Source organism: Carassius gibelio, chromosome B21 (genome assembly GCF_023724105.1).
Source record: "Carassius gibelio isolate Cgi1373 ecotype wild population from Czech Republic chromosome B21, carGib1.2-hapl.c, whole genome shotgun sequence".
Taxonomy (NCBI): Eukaryota; Metazoa; Chordata; class Actinopteri; order Cypriniformes; family Cyprinidae; genus Carassius; species Carassius gibelio.
In genome coordinates, this window is record NC_068416.1 from 4,635,725 (window position 1) to 4,656,115 (window position 20,391).

At 38.6% G+C, this 20,391-nt stretch overlaps 2 protein-coding genes across 8 annotated transcripts in view; one reads left to right on the plus strand and one right to left on the minus strand.

Annotated features, from left to right (window-relative positions):
* The window catches only part of LOC127985962 (uncharacterized), a 215,384-nt gene that overhangs the window by 166,457 nt on the left and 28,536 nt on the right, over window positions 1–20,391 (minus strand). The gene's annotated exons all lie outside the window — the stretch shown is intronic.
* LOC127985996 (GTP-binding protein SAR1b) lies at window positions 1,207–20,349 on the plus strand. The gene is made up of 7 exons (XM_052588227.1): window positions 1,207–1,553; window positions 8,664–8,739; window positions 13,014–13,133; window positions 13,611–13,676; window positions 13,756–13,859; window positions 14,738–14,869; window positions 19,128–20,349. Exons 2-7 carry the CDS (start codon window positions 8,682–8,684, stop codon window positions 19,242–19,244), a joined length of 597 nt encoding a protein of 198 aa, XP_052444187.1. The 5' UTR covers window positions 1,207–1,553; window positions 8,664–8,681; the 3' UTR covers window positions 19,245–20,349.

A 20,391-nucleotide genomic window follows, 5' to 3' on the forward strand; every position in this document is an offset into this window, starting at 1 on the left:
ACGTCTTTTCGAACGGAGAGATATATGAATTATGAGACCCCTATCAAATCAATATTACATCTGGCTAGTAGTAATATATGTTAAAAAACACGACGCCTTTCGTTAATAATTATAATTATGTTTATACTATGATATCGAACAAGATAGTGAACTGCATTTGAAGCTACTTTATCCAGCTAGATATAGAACAAATGTAGATTTACATTATACTATACATGAGAGCTAGTCCGTCTGCGTTTTACACAAGACATCATCGTTTCACAAAATATACGGATAGATACAGTTAGCTGAATGGATGTATACCTGTTTATCAGAATGCAAGCGAGTTCGGCATCTCTCTGTAGTTTCAGCTTGTCACAAAACTCTATCTTGGAAATGCAACTCCAATATTTACCCGTGTCTTGTTTCTTATCCTGTCCCAAAACCTTCTCGGGTCATTTATTTCACCTGTACGTTTGCACTTCACAGAACGTGCAGGCAAAGCATAATCATGATCCATAACTAAGCTATTGATTGAGGTATAAATACGAATATAAAAAATATAAATCTAAAATATAATAGTCTCGATCAAGGCTAGCTACTTCTTTTTCTTCTTCGTCTCTATAGTTGAAGTCTAGTCTGTATTTGGCGGTTCCGCAGGAAGTTAGATAAACTATAGGGGTCAAAGTTTATATGACGCCATAGACGGGCGACAAAACGGAAATAAAGAAACGTGCCGTGTCTTCTAATTAAACTATAATTTTCTCCGGATTTGAAAGTTCATGGAAAATGTCGGGATAATGTAAGTACACAACTAAAAGATATATATAACATAGATATAGTGATTTCTGCTATTTTTAAAGCAGAAAAATTACATACTGCACCTTTAAATTAGCTTATTGATTGTTCTATTCGTTTGCACGTTGTTTCAAGGACACGCCCACAATAAGGGAACTCATGAATATTTATGTAACCTCCACCCACGGGAACATTTTTTTCATGGGAATCGAATATTACACAACACCGTTAACCGGTCTGCGCTCATTCTCTGTGTCTCGCGCTGCCGAGCGTCGAGGTGATAAACAGTACTTTCCCCTCAGCGGAAGTCGAGCGGACAGCGCACATGCGCACTTGGTACACGTGGCATTTCCTGTGGAGCGCCGATTTCCGCCGTACTGGAAACACTGCAGGGCTTAGCTTCAGCTTCCGGAATGATATTTCTAGAGCACACGCGACGGTGCTTCAGATGGAGAAACACACACGACAAAAAAAAAAAAAAAACACTACGAAAGCTGTTTGCTTTATACAATATACATAATAATTATTATTATTACGACATTTGTGTGCTGCATAATGCCTTTTGTGCTTAAATTATCTAAATTGTTATATTATTAAAATAAATCTTGTGCTGTAGTTGCTGTAGGATGTTTTGCGCCGGATGGTTTCGATTGTGACACACAGCGGAAGTGGCGCCATTGTTGTGTGTCGTGGCTGTGAGCGGCTGTGAGTGTCTTCTCTCGACTCTGCTGAAATATTCACTCATTCAGCTGCGTTAATCTGTAGACACACTCGAGGTATGTTTCTGTCTCTTGGTGTGTGTGTTTGTGAGTTTTTCTCTTCCTTGTGTGTGTGTGTTTTTCTCCCCCGTTTGTGTGTGTGTGTTTCTCCTCTGCCGGCCGCTCGCGCTAAAGCTAACAGCTGATGTTAGCCTGTAATACTGAAGCTCGTTTAATTAACACCAATCATGTAACTCCGTGATGACACACCGTTCGTGTGGATGAGCAGATCCGTGCTCCGGTATGTGATGGTTATTGTCGATTGTGTGTGTTTGTGTGTGAGGAAGCTTTGTTAGCTCAGTTAGCATCATCAGTGACACGTACATACTCTGAAACAGCGACTCTCTCTCAGATCGAGATAAACAGATCAGAGCAAACATCAGAGTAAATCTCTTTTAAAGACACTTGTCATGTACTTCAGAATGTGGTGTTTGTATTCATGCTGCTTTCATATGATTTTGACATGACTCAACACGCATTTATTAAGAGTTCATGGATTAATAATTTGCCATTATATATAACATCCCAATTGTTTCTTCATAAATGAACATTGACAGTTGTGATCTATCACTCCCCATGTCGCTCCAGATCATAAAACTATTATAAAAACAGAGAAGACTGTCTTATAGAGACAGAAAAGTCAATGAAGACATCCAAATTACGCTTATGGTGTGTTTTATTTGTATGGTGATAAATGTGAATACAACCCTAAATTAAATCTGTTCATCTTATAAAATGAGTGTGTCTCCAGAAGATGTTTTATGATGCAAGTGACAGAATCCTCTCAGATTTGATCAAAACATCTTGATAACTGTTTGACCAATGAACAGAAGCGGACAGAATGACGTCATGATACTGGATGTGTTTGGGTCACATGACTTTGATTTGACAAACGCTGTTTCAAATATTAATGAGCTCTGGTTACAGTCATATCTTCAAGAGCTCACAGAAACCTCTTAGAAAATCATACAATATTTTAGAGAGAAATAAAACTAAACTGCACAAATAAGTTTATGTTCAGCTTTTTATTTGTACTTAGCCTTCATACAAACAATACATTTGAAATCACTGTCAAATAATAGTCTCAGACACACCTAATGAACATTAATATCTTTAACTTCTAACACACAACCAGTCAAAAGTGTTTGAACCGTAAGATTTCTCATGTGTTTAAAGGAGTCTCTTCTGGTCACCAAGCCTGCATTTATATGATCAGAAATACAACAAGAACAGTAACATTTTGAACAAATTTAGCTGTTTAAAATAACTATTTTAAATATTTATTATAATATTGTCAAATGTAATGTATTCCTCTTTTGAATGGTAGAGTGTGTAATGTTACAAAAGCTATTTATTTCAGATAAATGAAAAATATTTAAAAAATTAAACCGTTTTGCTGTTCTTTGGATCAAATAAATGCAGGCTTGGTGAGCAGAAGAATTCTTAAAAACCATACTAACAAAAAAAACATTTTAAAAACATTAAAAGTCAATTTCATATAAATTCATATTAAACACCTGCGACGTGGTTTGATTGTGTAACGTGCAGTGCTCATGTAAGCGATATTCAACAGTCACTGGTGATGTATCGAAATATTGGAAATTTGTTTAAAAATCATATCACCGTTATTGATAACAATTATATTGTGGTACATATTGATATTGAATAATTGTCCTGCTCTAGTTGTGTATATGTAGTAGATTGTGTTCAACACACACACAAGTGATGATCAGCTCAACACAGAGAAGCAGAGAAATTAAACACTGATAAAAAAACAGAAACGGTGTTGGTATCGGATTGGATCTGGGTCGGTATCGGTAGATACTCATGGATCGGTTCTGAAAACATGATCTCGTTGCATGCCTAATTTTGACCAATACAATGTTATTTTGGGCTATTGCTAAAAATATACCCCACTTGAGACCGCTTTTGTCGTCCATTTAACATCTAATAATTTAATCATTTAGCAGATGTTTTTAACCAAAGCGACTAACTAATGAGAACAACAGAAGCAATCAGACCAATGAGAGAACATCAACCGTATACAAGTGTCATGAGCAGTCTCAGTTAGTGCAGCACAGAACACACAGCTGTGTGTTGTATTGTGTGTGTGTGTGTGTGTGTGTGTGTGTGTGTGTGCTGTCCGCGAGACTCTTGATGACGAATGTGACGCAGACGGTGTGTGGATGAGGACGACCCAAGTATATCAGTGGTGCTCGAGTGTCTCTCTCTCTGTCTCTCTCTCTCTCTGTCTCTGTCTCTCTCTCTCTCTCTGTCTCTCTCTCTCTCTCTCTCTCTGTCTCTCTCTCTGTCTCTCTCTCTCTCTCTCTCTCTCGGTCTCTCTCTCTCTCTGTCTCGCTCTCGCTCTCTCTCTCTCTCTCTCTCTCTCTGTCTCTCTCTCTCTCTCTCTCTCTCTCTCCCTCTCTCTCTCTGTGTCTCTCTCTCCCTCTCTGTCTCTCTCTCCCTCTCTCTCTCTGTGTCTCTCTCTCTCTCTCTCTCTCTCTCGGTCTCTCTCTCTCTCTGTCTCTCTCTCGCTCTCTCTCTGAGAAAGCAACGGTGAGGTGTGTGTGAGTTTACGGTACGTCAAATACAGGTGCACATTTATTCTGATCAACTGAACAGTATCACAGATCACTTGACGGAGAGAGACTCTGAAGCGCTCCGTGTGTTCGGTCACTTGCTCTCCAGCTCACACACTGGGGGTTAAATCAGAGAATTTATCAGCCATTGGCTAATATTAGACATCATTTATTCACCCAGAGAGAAGATTGTCACGTGTGAGTGATTTACTCTCAGTGTAGAGGGTCGGTTCATATGTGAAGCGTTATCTTTGTGAGGCGTTTCATTCATAAAGTCAGATATTTCTCTCTTGATATCATGAGTGATCTGCTGGATGAGGTCCAGGTTCACAGTCTCAGTGATTATGAATATTATTGTTATTATAAAGTAGGGAAATGTTTGCACAGCCTTGTGCTAGTGAAAACAACTACGTGTGTGTGTGTGTGTCTGAGTGAGTGTACATGAGTGTGTATGTGTTCGAGTGAGTGTGTGTGAGTTGTGCGTGTGTGTGTGTGAGTGAGTGAGTGTGTATGTGTTCACGAGTGTGTGTGTGAGTTGTGCGTGTGAGTGAGTGTGTGTGTGAGTTGTATGTGTGTGTGTGTGTGTGTGTGTGCGTGTGTGAGTTGTGTGTGTGTGTGTGTGTGTGTGTGTGTGTGTGTGCGCGTGAGTGAGTGTGTGTGTGAGAGTTGTATGTGTGTGTGCGTGTGCGTGAGTGTGTGTGTGTGTGAGATCATGCTGACGTGTAGCTCACACGTGTCCTCCACCTTTAGCACTGCTGCTCTTTACTCCAGCGGCTGACAGACTGATTGTGCAACACCACGCTCCTTCATTCACATCTCTGATGATGATGATGAAGATGATGATGATGATGGGCAGAAACGCTCTGAATATGAACACTGACTCATCTGAGACCCGCCTGTCCACTTCAGCAGCTGCCGATTGTCTCAAAAAACTCATTTTGAACTAACTTTGTACATCTGCTGCTATCAAACGCTCAGATCCTGATAACGGCTGAAGGTTTTATCACAGAATTACTGTTTGCTGTTGTGTTACAAAACGAGTTGGAAGATAAGTTATGGATGTTCATTACGACAAAGTTTTGTTCTTTAAATAAAGTACATTATAAATATAGTTTACGTATGGACTGTTACATTCAGCCAGATCAGTTTAATGGCTTAATACCGACCTGAGATAATCTGATCATTAGGAAACAACTGAGCATGCACATGTGTGTTTAACCCTGTGTTATGTGCTGGCCAGAAGAGAAACTGAATATTTACATCATATTTCCTAAAGAAAGCTCTTCTGAACACTGCGACTGAAGATCTGCACATTTGATTTATTTAGATGCATGTAATACAAGTGGGAATGAATATGTGAATCAGATTATAAACAAAACTCTGAAAGTAAGTCATTTTGCTTTGCAAAAGTTAGTGTAAGTAATATTCTCTGCAGGTCATAAAGGTGCAGACAGGATGCAGCGCACCTGTGGAGCTGAGAGCAGAGCACTGAGAGCAGACTGGGCTGCCTAATATGCCTAACTCCAGGTTCACACTCTGTCTGGGATGCGTAGCCTTTTTTTTTTTTTGAGCCCATGTTAACGAAACAGAACGTTCACACTGCACACAGTAAAAAGATGAGAACAGAAAAGGTTATAAGTAGAAAGCTGCGAAAAGATTTAATATCTTGCGCATGCGCACAGAGAGAGTTGTGGGTGCACAGGACACAGGTTGAGAGAGGAGACACGTTGTGAGGCAGCATATATCTGAGCCTTACACAGTCTATGATCTGAGCACGCGCGTCTGGTTTTGTTAACGGAGCAAAGGAAATCTGCGTGAGAGTCAGTGATGCGCGGCTTGATCCAAAATGAGCGGGTGCCTGCGGTTATGAGTCATCCAAAAATTGTATCTTAATTTAGATCAATGTTTTATCAATCAGTTGCCCTTATTTAATATATCAGAAGCACATCTATAGCCTAGCAGACAATGTAATAAGGCGCCGGCACGATCACTTGCATTGCATGTGAACTAAACTCAGCGTGTGCCTCACAGATTTGAGAAATATAGGCTATATATTACAGAAGGCTTGAAATATCTTCTTTTAAATGAAAATATTCAAACCCAAATAAATGGGCTACTCTCTGATGATGTAATCCATATGAAATGTGCATTTCTCTGGCGTTCATGGCGAGTCTGCATCGTCACCTTCATCTTTGCAGCAACACAGAAAACAACAGTTTATTACTACTCAAAATGACTCCTTGCATATTTAGGAACCAGCAGGTCGTTCTGTGTTGAGCGAGACCCCACGGAGTGAGCGAGCGGAGCGGGATATTCAGAAATGCGCTCTCCGCTCACGAGCTCTGATCGGAACAAACCAGAGCCATATTTCTGCTGACCTTGCAGAAACATACAAATAGACATAGCCATATTCTTGACAAAATTATAATATATTAAGTTGTTTTATTATCATATTATATATTATATTCTTTTTTTGCCTAGTTAGTTTTGCCTACGTTCCTATGGCCCAATGACGCTACGATGAGAATTTACTGCTTTTTAAAAATGCGGGTCGGGTACAATATTATTATTTTTTTTTTGTGGTCCGAGTTGCGGGCGGTTAGTTGAAAACGTCGGTCGGGTGCAGGTTATTAATACATTGACCCGCGCATCACTGGTGCGAGTGGATAGATTCGCGCTTTCACATTATTTTAATGTGCTTTTGCGTTACAATAATGCCCTCTCGTTGCTGCTTCTGAACCGCTTACGAATAACTTACTGTATACGCACTGCAGATGCGTACAGTGACCCTTGGGCAATAAATATATTGGGCAAAACATATAACACCTGAGGCACCGCTACAGTAAGCTAGAGATAAAGCTCTCATTGGTTTTCTTTTGGAAATATGTTTAAAATTTATACTGAATGCATTTATGACTGTAAAGCATGTCTGTGTGTGTCAAAATCGTGATTAAAATCGAAATCGCTAAATTGATAAATCGTGATAGGTTTTTTTTGTCCATATCGCACAGCCCTAGTACTGACCACACACAGCTGTCCGCGCGCTCGTCTGCTCAGAGATGGGCACACACTCTCTGATGGTGATTTTTACATCACACCTACCTAGCGGTCCATAGCGGTCTCGTGGACGGGGAACGTATAAGAGGCTTTAAGATGCAGTCTGTAAGACGCGCATGGGACCATGACTTGATGTGCGAAATTGCAGAAAATGTGCGTTCACAAATGTAGCCTGTGTTGATCCAAATATGGAAAGCACTTTTGAATTTAATAATTTAAGGTTCTCTCCAGAGATGTTTTGCCACATTTCTTCAGTTAAGGATGATTGCTGCGTAGTATATAGTGTTTCCATTTGCTTGAACTTCAAGTTGCGGGGCAAACCGAAAATCCGAAAATGGTTTCGTGGTCTGTATTAGTGGACCTGAGACAGTGCTACTGTTCAGATGTGAATGGGTGGGTTTTTGTTAAATGTGAGCCAAAATCATCACAATTAAAAGAACCAAAGACTTGGACTACTTCAGTCTGTGTGCACATAATACCATCATTTTATATATACTGTGTGTGTGTGTGTGTGTGTGTATATATTTATATCTATCTCTCTCTCTCTCTGACCGCTGATTTCACTTTCAGATAGAAGTTAAGAGAAGGATAAATGAAATGTCAGTAGTTAGTTAAGAACATTCTGGAGAGTGTTTAATGTCCTACAGCAGGAAGAATCGAGCGATACGGCACACTTCTCCATCCTCTCAGCTCAAGAACAGTCTGTAGATAACAGAATTAGGAGAGGATTCTTCTGTACGTCACTGTCGACTCATCAACTGCTGAAGCCATATTTGATATTTTGAAAGCATTTATTGATACAAATGTAATGGATTGGTCTTAATGTGTGGGTCTGAGCACAGACGGATGGTGTGGCATCATAACTTCTGAGTTAGAGTTAACAGTGTGTTAGTGAACGTTTCTGCAGTGTGTGTGTGTGTGTGTGTGTGTGTAGATTGAGACGGCTGGGAAGCTCTGTTCTAGAGGGACATCTATCAGCGTTGCACTCGTGTCTCAGTCTCGCACAGACACGTATGTTTAGATAGCGTGTAAAATTAATACAAGTTCAGTTTTTAAAAAACATGTCAAGTCTTTCTGGTGGTGTTTCCCTCATACGACTGTGTATCATGTTTCTAAATGAAGAAAGTAACCTACTCTCTGTGATGGGTTTTCAGTCCTTAGGGTTAAACTGTACATTCATGCATGCTGCTGTTTTATTTTTCTGATTAAGCAACTTTATTAATTATGTATGGTTTATAAACATTATTTTGAACAGTTCTTTTTCCCCAAAGATAGTCATGTTATTTTATTATCGTAATATTTATCTCCCTCTTGTGGCCTCAGGAGAGAAACCTAAAGCTTTCCCCAAACCCAAATCATGCCTTTTAATTTCTAATTTAATTTAATCTGAATGTTGATCATGTTTAAGTAGACAATTAGAGTTTAGTTTTTCAGTCATTTTGACAGGCCTAGCCTCCCGTGAAACCTCTTTAATATTTCTGTTTCTTTGCAGATATTGCACGGCCTGGATATGTCCTTCATATTTGACTGGATCTACAGTGGTTTCAGTAGCGTTCTGCAGTTCCTGGGTGAGTTCCACAGACTCGAAAACATTCTCTGTCCGTTTTCCAATCGAACACTGAAAAACACATGGATTTCCAGATCACTAACGTTACCCAGTTTACTTTGGTAGTGTGAAATATTTCTGTTTGAACTTGCTAATCAACGACAGAAACCGTGTGTGACTGGATTTTATTCTTCAGGAGATTCAGAGACTCACGCACTGCATCGTGGGCAGTGTTTGGGGTAACGAGTTACAAAGTAATAGATTACAGTAACTATGCTACTTTTTTGGGTAATGAAGTAAAGTAACGCATTACACTAATAGTTAGGGATGTCAAATTTCGATTATTTCCATGATCGATCGTCGTTTAAATTAACGATCAATTAATCGATTAATCGTTAACCATAATACTGCAAAATGCGTCTATTGCAGGCACGCAGTCAGCGGTATGACAGGATGTGCAAAAGCCACACACAAAACGCTTTCTCACTTGAATTAAAGAGGTTTTAGTCTGAATAAAATGCTAGTAGCAGGATTATAAAATGAATAGATGCGATTATGATCATTTGATAAAATGAAGAGCGCGCCATACTTTTGAGGTCATTTTACTTTGTTGACAGTTTCCAATCCCGCACGGAGAACGCTGAAGGCGCCTCTTTAAATGGTTTTGTGGTTCTCGTTGTTGTATTTTAAAGCACAATTGCAATGTTTTCAACTGACATTATTGTATTTAAAATAAAATTATCCGAAATGTGGAGCGCGTGTGACTGCGCTGCACATTAAGTGAACTACATCGGCGCTGCTGCACCAAAACACAGTTGCTCACATTAATTTGATCCTGCTGGATTCTGTCCTAGAAAATGTCAGATTTTTTAAAATCCGGCGTACAGCGCATTAGATCGTGACAGTGCATGCGTGCAGACGAGGATGAGCGAGCGCGGCTTTGGCTAGATTTATTTGGAGGTTATTGCTCATGTCTCATTCGGCACAAATCGAAATGTTTCCATATTCGCAATGTATTTGAATGTTAAACTATTATTTATAATGTAAACTAGGCTTGTACTTAACACGCATTCGCATATAGACGGAAAAGATGATCCTCTTCATATGAGCAAAAACGTCCTTGGCATAACAGCAGTGGACCGGTATACCACGGTCTATTTAAACTGACCAGTGTAACCTTTTAATGTTTAGTTGACTATTTTATTTTGATAATGAACAGACTGCGATGTAAGTTTGAATCGCTAGAATATACGTGTGCAGCAGGCTCCGGGGCGATCGAAACAGCTGAGACATTAAAAAATATATATATTTTCCGCAAAAGTGTTTACTTTCATTTGTGCACACTCACAATAAAAACAGAAGATTTGTGCTCCTGTAAAATAAAGCAAACAAACAGAATGCGTTGTCATCCTTTTTTTTTTTTTTGTGAACTTATGGAGCGCCCACACTTCTGTTTTAAATCCGTTAATCTTAATTAGCCTATTTAAGTCGGATATATTTCGCATAGCCTATTTAAAAATAAAAATAAAAAAAAACATGAAAACAAATTGTTATTTTTATGTTGGGCCTATTACTTAGTAGGCTATAAATGTTCCTTAAAGCATCCCATTTTGTCCCAGGGCTTAGAACCTGTGCCCTAGTCAGGTCCATGCAGAAACTTGTGAACGATGCTCGGCGTCACCGTTTAGTGACAGCAGTGAATGCTCCAGGAATGTGTCGGTCACAGCGCCTATTAATCGCTGTTTTGAATCCAGCAATTATTTATTTAGAAATGATAAGATCTGATTATGACAAGTGTGGTATAAAAGCTTTGTTTATTAGAGGAATGATAGGTTAACTGGAAAATGTTAGCTCGCGACCATGCTTTTGGACCCCATAGTCTTCATTTACGCGGCTTTGTTCTGGTTTGCCGGTTGGTCACGAATTTCCACAAATTCAGTATATTTAGGCATTGTTTCTTTTCCTAAATCTTCATAGTCTAACCCTCTAATTTCCCAGGTTTATTTTATTATCTTTCGCTTTTAATAACTGTTTTCGCATCTCTTACTGTGGTAAACATGGGAAGGGAAATTAAAGATTTCATGAATTAAGAATTCGTTCGATTTATTAATTTGTTCCCTTATTTCACTTAAATCATGGGTTATTTAGGGAACAAAATTAATGAAACATGGACAATTGCCACATTAATAATTCGTAGGAATGAATTAACAAGTTGTAGGAATGAATATTATACCTGTCCTGTCACTGTGTCCCGCAGCCCTGCAAAGCGCACGATATAAAACAGTTATCTGATGAAATGATTAGTAACTACATTTATATTGCTTTTAATGTTGAAGAACTTTTATGTTGTTTCTATTTTAATGTACTTTAAAGTTTAAATCACATTAAAAGCTTAATTTGTACATTGTGAATGAATGATGATGCTTTTTTATATCGTCACCGTCACTCACAGCCGCTCGCACGTGTTGAGTGCGCACGAGCCGCACGCAGCCCAACATTGAATGGGTTAACCGACCATCGACAGCCTTAATCGATTGCATCTCTTATCGACAATTAATCGATCATCGATTAATCGTTGACATCCCTACTAATAGTATTGGTAACTACACTACTGTACTAGACTATAGGAACACGCTTTCCTGCGTTACACAAGCCGTGTTTGTGTTTGCCTGTGTGTAAAGTTCTGGGCCGGGTTTCCCCATCACGAATCTTAGCGCTTAAGAGTGTTTTCTACGAGTATTTTTACGATCGTTCGTTATTGTTTGACGTGCGTTTCCCAACATTGCACATAAAGCAATCGCACAGCTGTGCTTCAGGTGCGACGTAAGAGTCACTCTCCGTTTGTCAGGTGCTGAAATCTCATCTTACAGACGCACGCGCCTGGCGCTAACTAAACTCACGCTCGGTGTTGTGTACATCGGTCTGGCTGCGATGTCTTCTCATCACCTTGACTTTAACTGTGTTTGTAGAAGACTGAAGATGGGCTCCGGTGCTTGTGATGTAGGATGTGTTTCCCATATATTTATTTATTTGTGGAGACTCACCTCGATTTTAAAACTAAACGATTATCCAAAAGGCTTTGTTGAATAAACATGAGCACGTACTGCATGTTTAATAATCATAACAATTGCTTACATTTATATGTTTAAATATCAAAAGGAGGCACAGGTGTTTTTATATCCCTGTATTTCTGAAGGAAGACGTGTTATACGCCTGATGAAGCAGCGTTTGTGAACCCAGCGCTGCTCTGTTTACAGCTGTTACCATGGAAACCTCTGTTTCTCGCATCTTAACATTGCTCTTGATTAACATTTCTTCCATGATTTATTTTTTATAGTAAATCCCCTTTGTTTAACAAAAAATTACATTTGCTTCATTTTCAATATTTAAAAGAAAATCTAAATGAATGTTTTGTGCCTTCATTTGATTACCAGAAAAAATATAAATACACAACAGAATTTGGAGAAAAACAAGGCTATTTTAAGAAAAAATTAATAAATAGTTGTTTTTATGCATTTAAATAATTACACATGCTAAAAAAATCAAATAAAACATTTCATAACATGTAATTTTTGTAAAAACCTTTAATAAATTGCTGTGAAAAGTGTTATGATTTAAATTAATTAGACATGCTTTTTGATTAATACAATTCAATTTAACCAGTGAAAAGAAGTTGAGAAGAAAATAAAACAGAAACAACTGGAATCCAGAAAAAAGGAAAACAGAATTTGGAAAAATTTCCCTAAATGATTTTACAAAAGTAAAGTAATAAGTAGTGAAGTTAGTTTTCAAATGCAGTAACTAGTAAAGTAATCTCATTTCAATTTACAGAAGTAACTAGTAACTAATGACATTTGAGTAACTACCCCGACACTGATCATGGGTCTGTGTTCAGGTTATTCCTGTTCGTCCAGCACACACTGATACTGAGCTCTGAAACACACCGTACACTCGCTTATCAGAAATATTCAGAAGAGTCCAGTAATTGACTCAGTCTGACCAATCATATCGCTCGTTTGTCCTGTGGGCGTCGGCCTTCACTCTTGACATGAACACACTGAGTCATGCAGGAGTCTTCAGTGTCTCTTAAACAGCGAGTGAAGAGCAAGAGTCGAGCCGAAGCAGAACGCACTGATATCGTTTAATGGTTCATGATTCTTATAATCATCTGCCACACAACAGTGTGAATAAGTTCGACCCTGATTGCATCACAGCGGTGGGATTGAAGTGATTGTGATTCCATGAAACTGCTGCAGCACAGACTGTGTTTAATCGGGTCTACTCTCTCTGTTTCAGGGCTGTACAAGAAGTCTGGCAAATTAGTATTCCTCGGTCTGGATAATGCTGGCAAGACGACACTACTGCATATGCTGAAAGATGACCGTTTGGGTCAGCACGTGCCCACCTTACACCCCAGTGAGTGACCCTCCAGAGATCTGTGAACATGAGCGCTTCACATTCTTCATGAACACTACACTACAATATTACACAGTTCACATGTTTCTCATGTCTCCACCGTGGAACTCTCACATTTCTGAGTTAATTCTTCATAATCCAAGTTTCACACTTTACGTGAACACAGTGAACATTTCTTTCACAACATGAATACTGTAATCCAGACTTCTCTTAAATCCAGAGGAATCCCAGCGGCTCATATTCACTGTGAAGTATGATAGCATCGCATGGTCTGTGTTTGTGAGCACAACGCTTCCAGATTACTGATGCACTGTCACAGTGCTGACATCTTTTTAGTCATGTTTTTAACAGTTCCTTTGTCTGTGAACAAATACAGTGATGAGATTTCAGAATTCAGAAGTTGTCATCTGAAGAATGAAACGGTTATTGTTGAAGTGAAGCTGTCAAGAATGATCTCTCTCTGTCTGTTCCTCTCAGCCTCGGAGGAGCTGACGATCGCTGGCATGACCTTCACCACGTTCGATCTGGGCGGCCACGCTCAGGGTGAGTAGAGGATCATCACCTCGCTCCGTCTGCATCTGATCCTGATTCCTGTGTGACCTCAGTGTTGTGTTTGTCACAGCTCGACGCGTCTGGAAGAACTACCTCCCAGCCATCAACGGCATCGTGTTCCTGGTGGACTGTGCTGACCACAGCAGGCTGGCCGAGTCCAAAACAGAGCTAGACGTGAGCTTCATACTGTCTGCACAAACACTGCTTTCTTAATCCTACATAATTATATATCTTTATTAACTTGAATACATTTTTACAAAGTTGTTGTTCCACATCTTGCCTGATGTTGAGCTTCAAACAGTGGCCAATTTGAGCAGTAGAAACAATTAAATGATAATATTAATGATTATTATTTTCTAAAAATGAAGTCATCATTTTTAAAATGTGAAATAAGGGGATAAAGTTTAAACTTTCTATTTATATATAAAGGAACATTGAAGTAAAATAATGGGTTAAAATTTAAATTGAAAAAGAAAATGAGGATCTAATTTTAAAATAAATATGGGGTGGTGTTAGCGCAGTGGATAAGACACATGTCTGTGGTGTGGGAGACCCGGGTTCGAATCCACTGTGAGGCACCAATGTGTCCCTGAGCAAGATGCTTAACCCCTAGTTGCTCCAGAGGTGTGTGACCTCTGAAATATATAGCAATTGTAAGTCGCTTTGGATAAAAGCGTCAGCTAAATGAATAAATGTAAAATGTAAATGTAAAATGAAGGTTATAGTTTAAACAAAATATTAAAGAGGAGTTTAAAATTTACACAAACATTTTCTACACTGAATTAAAATTTAATCTGAAATTTAAATAATGTTGAATTTAAATAATGATTTTAAAATGTACAATAAGTTGTTCAGAAGTAAACTAAAGTATAGTTTGGGTTTAACAGTGTCATATGGAAATGTTATCTGAAGTGTTTCAATTCATCAAGTCTCCTGTGTGTGTGTGTGTGTGTGTGTGTGTGTGTGTGTGTGTGTGTGTGTGTGTGTGTGTGTGTGTGTGTGTGTGTGTGTGTGTGTGTGTGTGTGTGTGTGTGTGTGTGTGTGAATAACAGGCACTAATGACAGATGAAACCATTGGAAACGTGCCCATCTTGATCCTCGGCAACAAGATCGACAAACCTGAAGCCATTAGTGAGGAGAAGCTGCGTGAGATCTTTGGGCTGTACAGTCAGACGACAGGAAAGGTAAGACGCTTCGTGAGAACATGATGTTTGAGATGAGAGCCTGCAACAGTCTACACACACTGACGCTCGTGTCCTGATTCTCTGTGTGACAGATAGATGTGTGTGAAACCATGGCTCTTTCAGGTCCTCTGAGGTGAACCAGTCTGAATACAGTTAGCTGGACACGGATTGGCCAAACGCTCGTCGTGTGGAGCGTAGTTTACTCTCATACTCCATGATCAGACCGTGATAGACAGACAGGCTTCTGTTGAACTGTGATCAGGTCTCTGCATCACTGCAGTGTGAGGGTCTCTGGGGATGTGGTTTCTCTCAGGTCCTGTGATTAGATCCTGTCACCAGCTGTGTTTAACACGGTGTTAGCTCAAAGCCCTTTCAGACAGCAGCGAGTGCTTGAAACCGCTTCTGTTTGAGATCTGATGTGGGTTCTGGTCACTATACAGGGCAGGAGTATTTATTAGCCGTGTGAAAGGCTACGCTAGCCATTAGCAGAGTAAATATGGTAAATACGACAGCTTGGAGAAATCAGACAAATATACAGTCCTTTATTTAGTAACATCTTTTATCCGTCAGTACGTCTCGTCTCTTTACACCTGACTGTCTGATCTTCATATTTATCTCTCAGTATGCCATACAATATAAAGGATAATTATAGTTTTGTTCAGAATCTCCATCTGGCAACATTACTCCGGTCTGTGCTCTCTTTCTTCTGTGTAATATCAGTAAATGCCTCTCTTTCTGTGTGACTAATTTTCAATCCTCACAAATTGATTCACTATGATCGGTGTATCACTTATTGTAATACTGGTATAACTTTGATGCTTTTGGATTTAAATCTTATGAGTAAACATCGAAGCATGCGAACAAACGGCGCTCTTATGTTGGTTTATTGATCTCGGCCAGCTCCTGTGATGTATTTCTGATCAGTTTCCTGATGTTGGTCATATGATGAGGGTTGTGTGACATTGTTCCAGAGAGACGTGTAAAGAGCAGCTTCTGGAGCAACGGAGGAAACTAGCGCTCGACCGATGAAGTGTTTCTGAAAACCGATGGCATATCTTGGAATGCTAATATTATTTTCATTACTTTATTATTATTTAAGAAATTTCAATGGATTAAAAAATGTTTCAAAAACATATTTTAGATGACAGTATTTTATAATTAAGAAGACCGTAAACACTGTGATTAAGAGGGCACTCCATATTCTGGGAAGTTTGTGTGCATTGGGAATCATATTTTTCAAATAAAGCCAGGATAACACTAATCTTACACGCATGAATATGACCATGAGCAAATGAACCCCAGCATAATTTTAAATCAGGAGATTAAAGTTGAAAGCATTGGATTCACACATGATCATGATACACACTTCACCAGATCTCAGCTGGACTAGACTCCGTCTGTAAGGTTCATTGTGAACGAATCTTTAATGTGATTCAGGAAGAACGAGTCGTCTCGTGGAGTGATTCTTTCAGTCGTTCATGTGCGGTGTTCCACAGGGCTCTGTCCTGGGACTAGTCTGAAGTTCATCTGTTTCAGTGCCGTCTGAGCCCGAATGAGGATTGATTAGTTCATCTCTCCAGTCATCACATGACAGAACCATAAGCTTAGACCTATGCAGTCTGAGCCGGAAAGAGGCTTAATAATAATAATAATAATAATGAGCAACTCTTTATTAACTTTGGTACTAGGCAAAAAAAAAATATTATTTTGATTAATAATTTTTTTTTAAATGGTCTTTTACGGTGTTTATTACAACAAACATTTAAATGAAGATCTGTGAATCTTTTCACTAGTCTTCTGCTCTAGATTTAGTCTTATTTATCTTGTGTGAGGTCACAGCAGAAAGCCTGTCACTCATTCAGTGCTCTTGGATAAGAACAGAGCATTATGTGTGGTGTGCACTGCTCAGGTAAAATACTGTAGTAAAACTACGATTCTGTGGAAGCATTAGACATCAGCGTAAACTTCTGTCGTCTCACTATGATGATATGAATACACAAATTTCATTCCTAGCTGCTCGGAGTCACTTCATTAACATTCAATTGTTTAATTTGACAAATCCACCATCATATCACACACACAGGAAAGGATGATTTTAACATGAAGAAACTGTCAAATATATTATTATTTTCGGTCTTAAATCTTTACTTTTAAAGGAATAATCACATTTATATTCTTTTTAATTTTAACAGAAAACCTTTGTTGTGCAGCACTTTGTTTACCAAAAAAAGGTCATTTGATTATAATAAATTAAATTGGTTTATGCTTTAATCTGATTACCAGAAGAAATAAGAACATTTTATACGGCCCTATTATTGTTTAAAGAAGGACCCGGTTTCATCGGTCGCACGCACCTGGCGCTAGGTTAACCCCCGGTCTGTGTTATATCGGTCTGGCTGCGATGTCTTCTACAGACACAGTTAAAGTTAAAGTGATGAGTAGACTGAAGATGAGCTCAGGTGGTTGTGCTGTGGGGTGTGTTTCCCATACATTTATTTATTTTTGGAGACTCGCCACAATTTTAAAACGGATTGATTTTCAAATAAGCTTCGTTGAATAAACATGAGTAACGTTACGTATGGCACATTTAATAATAATAATTCCTTACACTTATATGTTTGAATATCAAAACGAGGCACGGGTGTTTTTATATCACTGTTCCTGAAGGAAGACTTGTATGTTATTTGCCTGATAACACAGTGTTTGTGAGAGTAGCTCTGCTTGGTTCACAGCTGTTATTGGGGAAACCTCTCGCGCTTTATACATCTCCTGCTCGGAAATAATTAATTTGGATTTTCATTAAGTCCACCTGATTTACGCAGCAAACATATATTTTGTTTATCAAAACAAATATCTACTCTAGAGGGACTTGGCTGTTGTTATTGATTCTATTTGGAAGTCTTTCGGAAGTTAGGTTGAGCAAAAGCGTCGTGAGCACTAACGTTTGTTTGTTGTTTCCTTTGAAACAGTCTATACAAAAAATGAAAAGGAAAAAAAAGTTTAAAATACAGTGTGACTCTTATTTTTGGATGTTTACTGTTCTTTTTTTTTTTTAAATTTCATTAGCATCTGTATTTAAACTATATTCATTGAATGTTATAATAAAAAAATATATTTTAAAAAGATTGAGAATCAAACGAGAGCTTGTTAATTGAAATTTGATTGAATCGGGATATCTGATCGATACACAACCCTTTTTTTTACAACATTCGGTGAATAACCACCATGACAGAAATTAAAACATTTATAAACTATAAGAATAAAGCTACAATTTGAGACCAGAAACACAGTAACTGTAAGAGTAAATAATAATTATGATGCAGATGATGATGATGATAACTGTGCACCCGTTTGTTAGGAAGATTGTAAATTAATGTCTCTATCAACGCTGTCACGTAACAAAAGAACGTACGATAGTTTAAAGACTTCTATACAGTCTATGGTTAAAGTTTATGGATCTGTCATGTTTTCTGTTTCTTATAGCATTATAGTTTTGTCTTGTAGTGTGATCAATGTTTACAGAAGGACTAGACATGTTAGGGAAGTAACACGTAAGATTTTATATGTTTGATAATGAACGAAATGACTCAAAAAGATTTGTTTGTTTTGCTGAATGAGATTAAAAGGTCACGTGTGTTTGTGTGTGTGAGCGCGCGTGTGTGTGTGTGTTTGTGTGTGTGTGTGTGTTTGTGTGTGTGTGTGTGTGAGCGCGCGCGCGTGTGTGTGTGTTTGTGTGCACACTCGGGCATCATCAGCAAAGCAGAAAAACGTATCAGCTGATGCAGATATTTAAAATGCCAAATATCTGCCTTGACGATATGTCGGTCGACCACTAATGGAAACGCAGTGTGTGATTTGTGCTTGTGCTATTAGCCCCGACCCACTGCAGAAACCCCGCTTTAGTCAAACACAGCCAGCACAGATATACACACACACACACACACACACACAGACATGTTTTCTTTACAGACACCAGTTTCACACATTGGTTGTCATAGTAACACTAGTTTGAGTTTCCTAAGACATTGCACATGAATCACACATATATTAATTTTATTAACATTTGGATTAGGATACAAGTTTAGATACAATTGTTTTATTGTTGTTTCTTGAAACATTGATTTAAAGTGTCAGTTATTGCATTATTATTTCAGTCAACCCTATAAAACCCTTCGTTACTCCAAACTACATATAAAAGCCTGATCAGTGGCACAAAAGTAATCAATGCAGTGTTTAATGGTTGTGTTTGTGTGTTCAGGGCAACATTCCCCTGAAGGAGCTGAACACTCGTCCTCTGGAGGTGTTCATGTGCAGCGTGCTGAAGAGACAGGGCTACGGCGAGGGCTTCCGCTGGCTCTCTCAGTACATCGATTAGAGGAAGAGGAAGAGGAAGCACCGCACTCATCCCGCCTCCAACCACTCGACTCACAGACTGTTATCATTCAGTTCAACTGTTTCTCACATTATTTCTTACCAAAACAACAAACCTGCAGCGACTCTGCAAATGTGGTCAATTCCAAACAATGAATCTTCGCAAGTTTAATTTACTCTGTAATTTGATGTTTGTTTTTTTTGTCCGTTGATCTCTTTCTGTTCATCAGTGAATGATTCTGTGTGTGTACACCGCTTCGGAGTCATTTGCGTCACACACTTCAAACAGGAAGTGCTCTGACTTCTCTCCAGTGTTTCGTTTCCTGTCGTCAGGCTTTAAGAAGTCGAGACTGTCTAATAATGTGCTGATCTGTTGAATTGCATATCTGTTTATTTTTTCCCCCAAAAATGTAAACAATTGTACTGCCACATTCAGAAATTAATTTCCAAAGTTACTGTAAACTGAAATATAGACCAATCGTTGTTTTTCTTGTTTAGTATGATTTGTAATTGAAGACAGGCACAGCGATGAACCTCAGAGTAATGTGTGGATATCATTACTGACCACAAGTGTGTGATCGTCTGGACGAGACTTTCTCCCACACAGATGATAATATTAACTGCTAATGACCAGTAACATGATGAGGACACACACGAGAGCGAGATGATGTTCGATAGCTTACAGTAGAAGTGTACAAGCCAGAGAAAGAAGGACAGCTGTTAATTGATCACATGGACAAAATGTAATTTATATAAATGCTATATGGATTTTTTTAAAGCTGTCCTTGAATAGCTCTTAATTTGAATAACATAGAGGAAAAGAGGAAAAAAAAACGTTATGCATGCCTTGTTCCGTGATTATAATTAATTTTTATTAGTGTATTTTTTTTTTTATAAACACAAATAACATAGTGTAAAACATCTAAACCGGGATGAGATGCCAGTCTTCTAGCTCAGTTTCTGTGGAGTCGCAGTGGAATGGCACATAAATGCATTTTATTTTCTGTACTGTCCTTCTGTGTATCATTGTCATTCCATGAGCTGTTCCATCTACGGCAGATACAGATGTTTCCATCAGAAATTGTAATAAATATTTGCAATGAAAGCAAGCCATGTTGAGCTCACTTTTTTGGTGAATTGCTGAATATGTC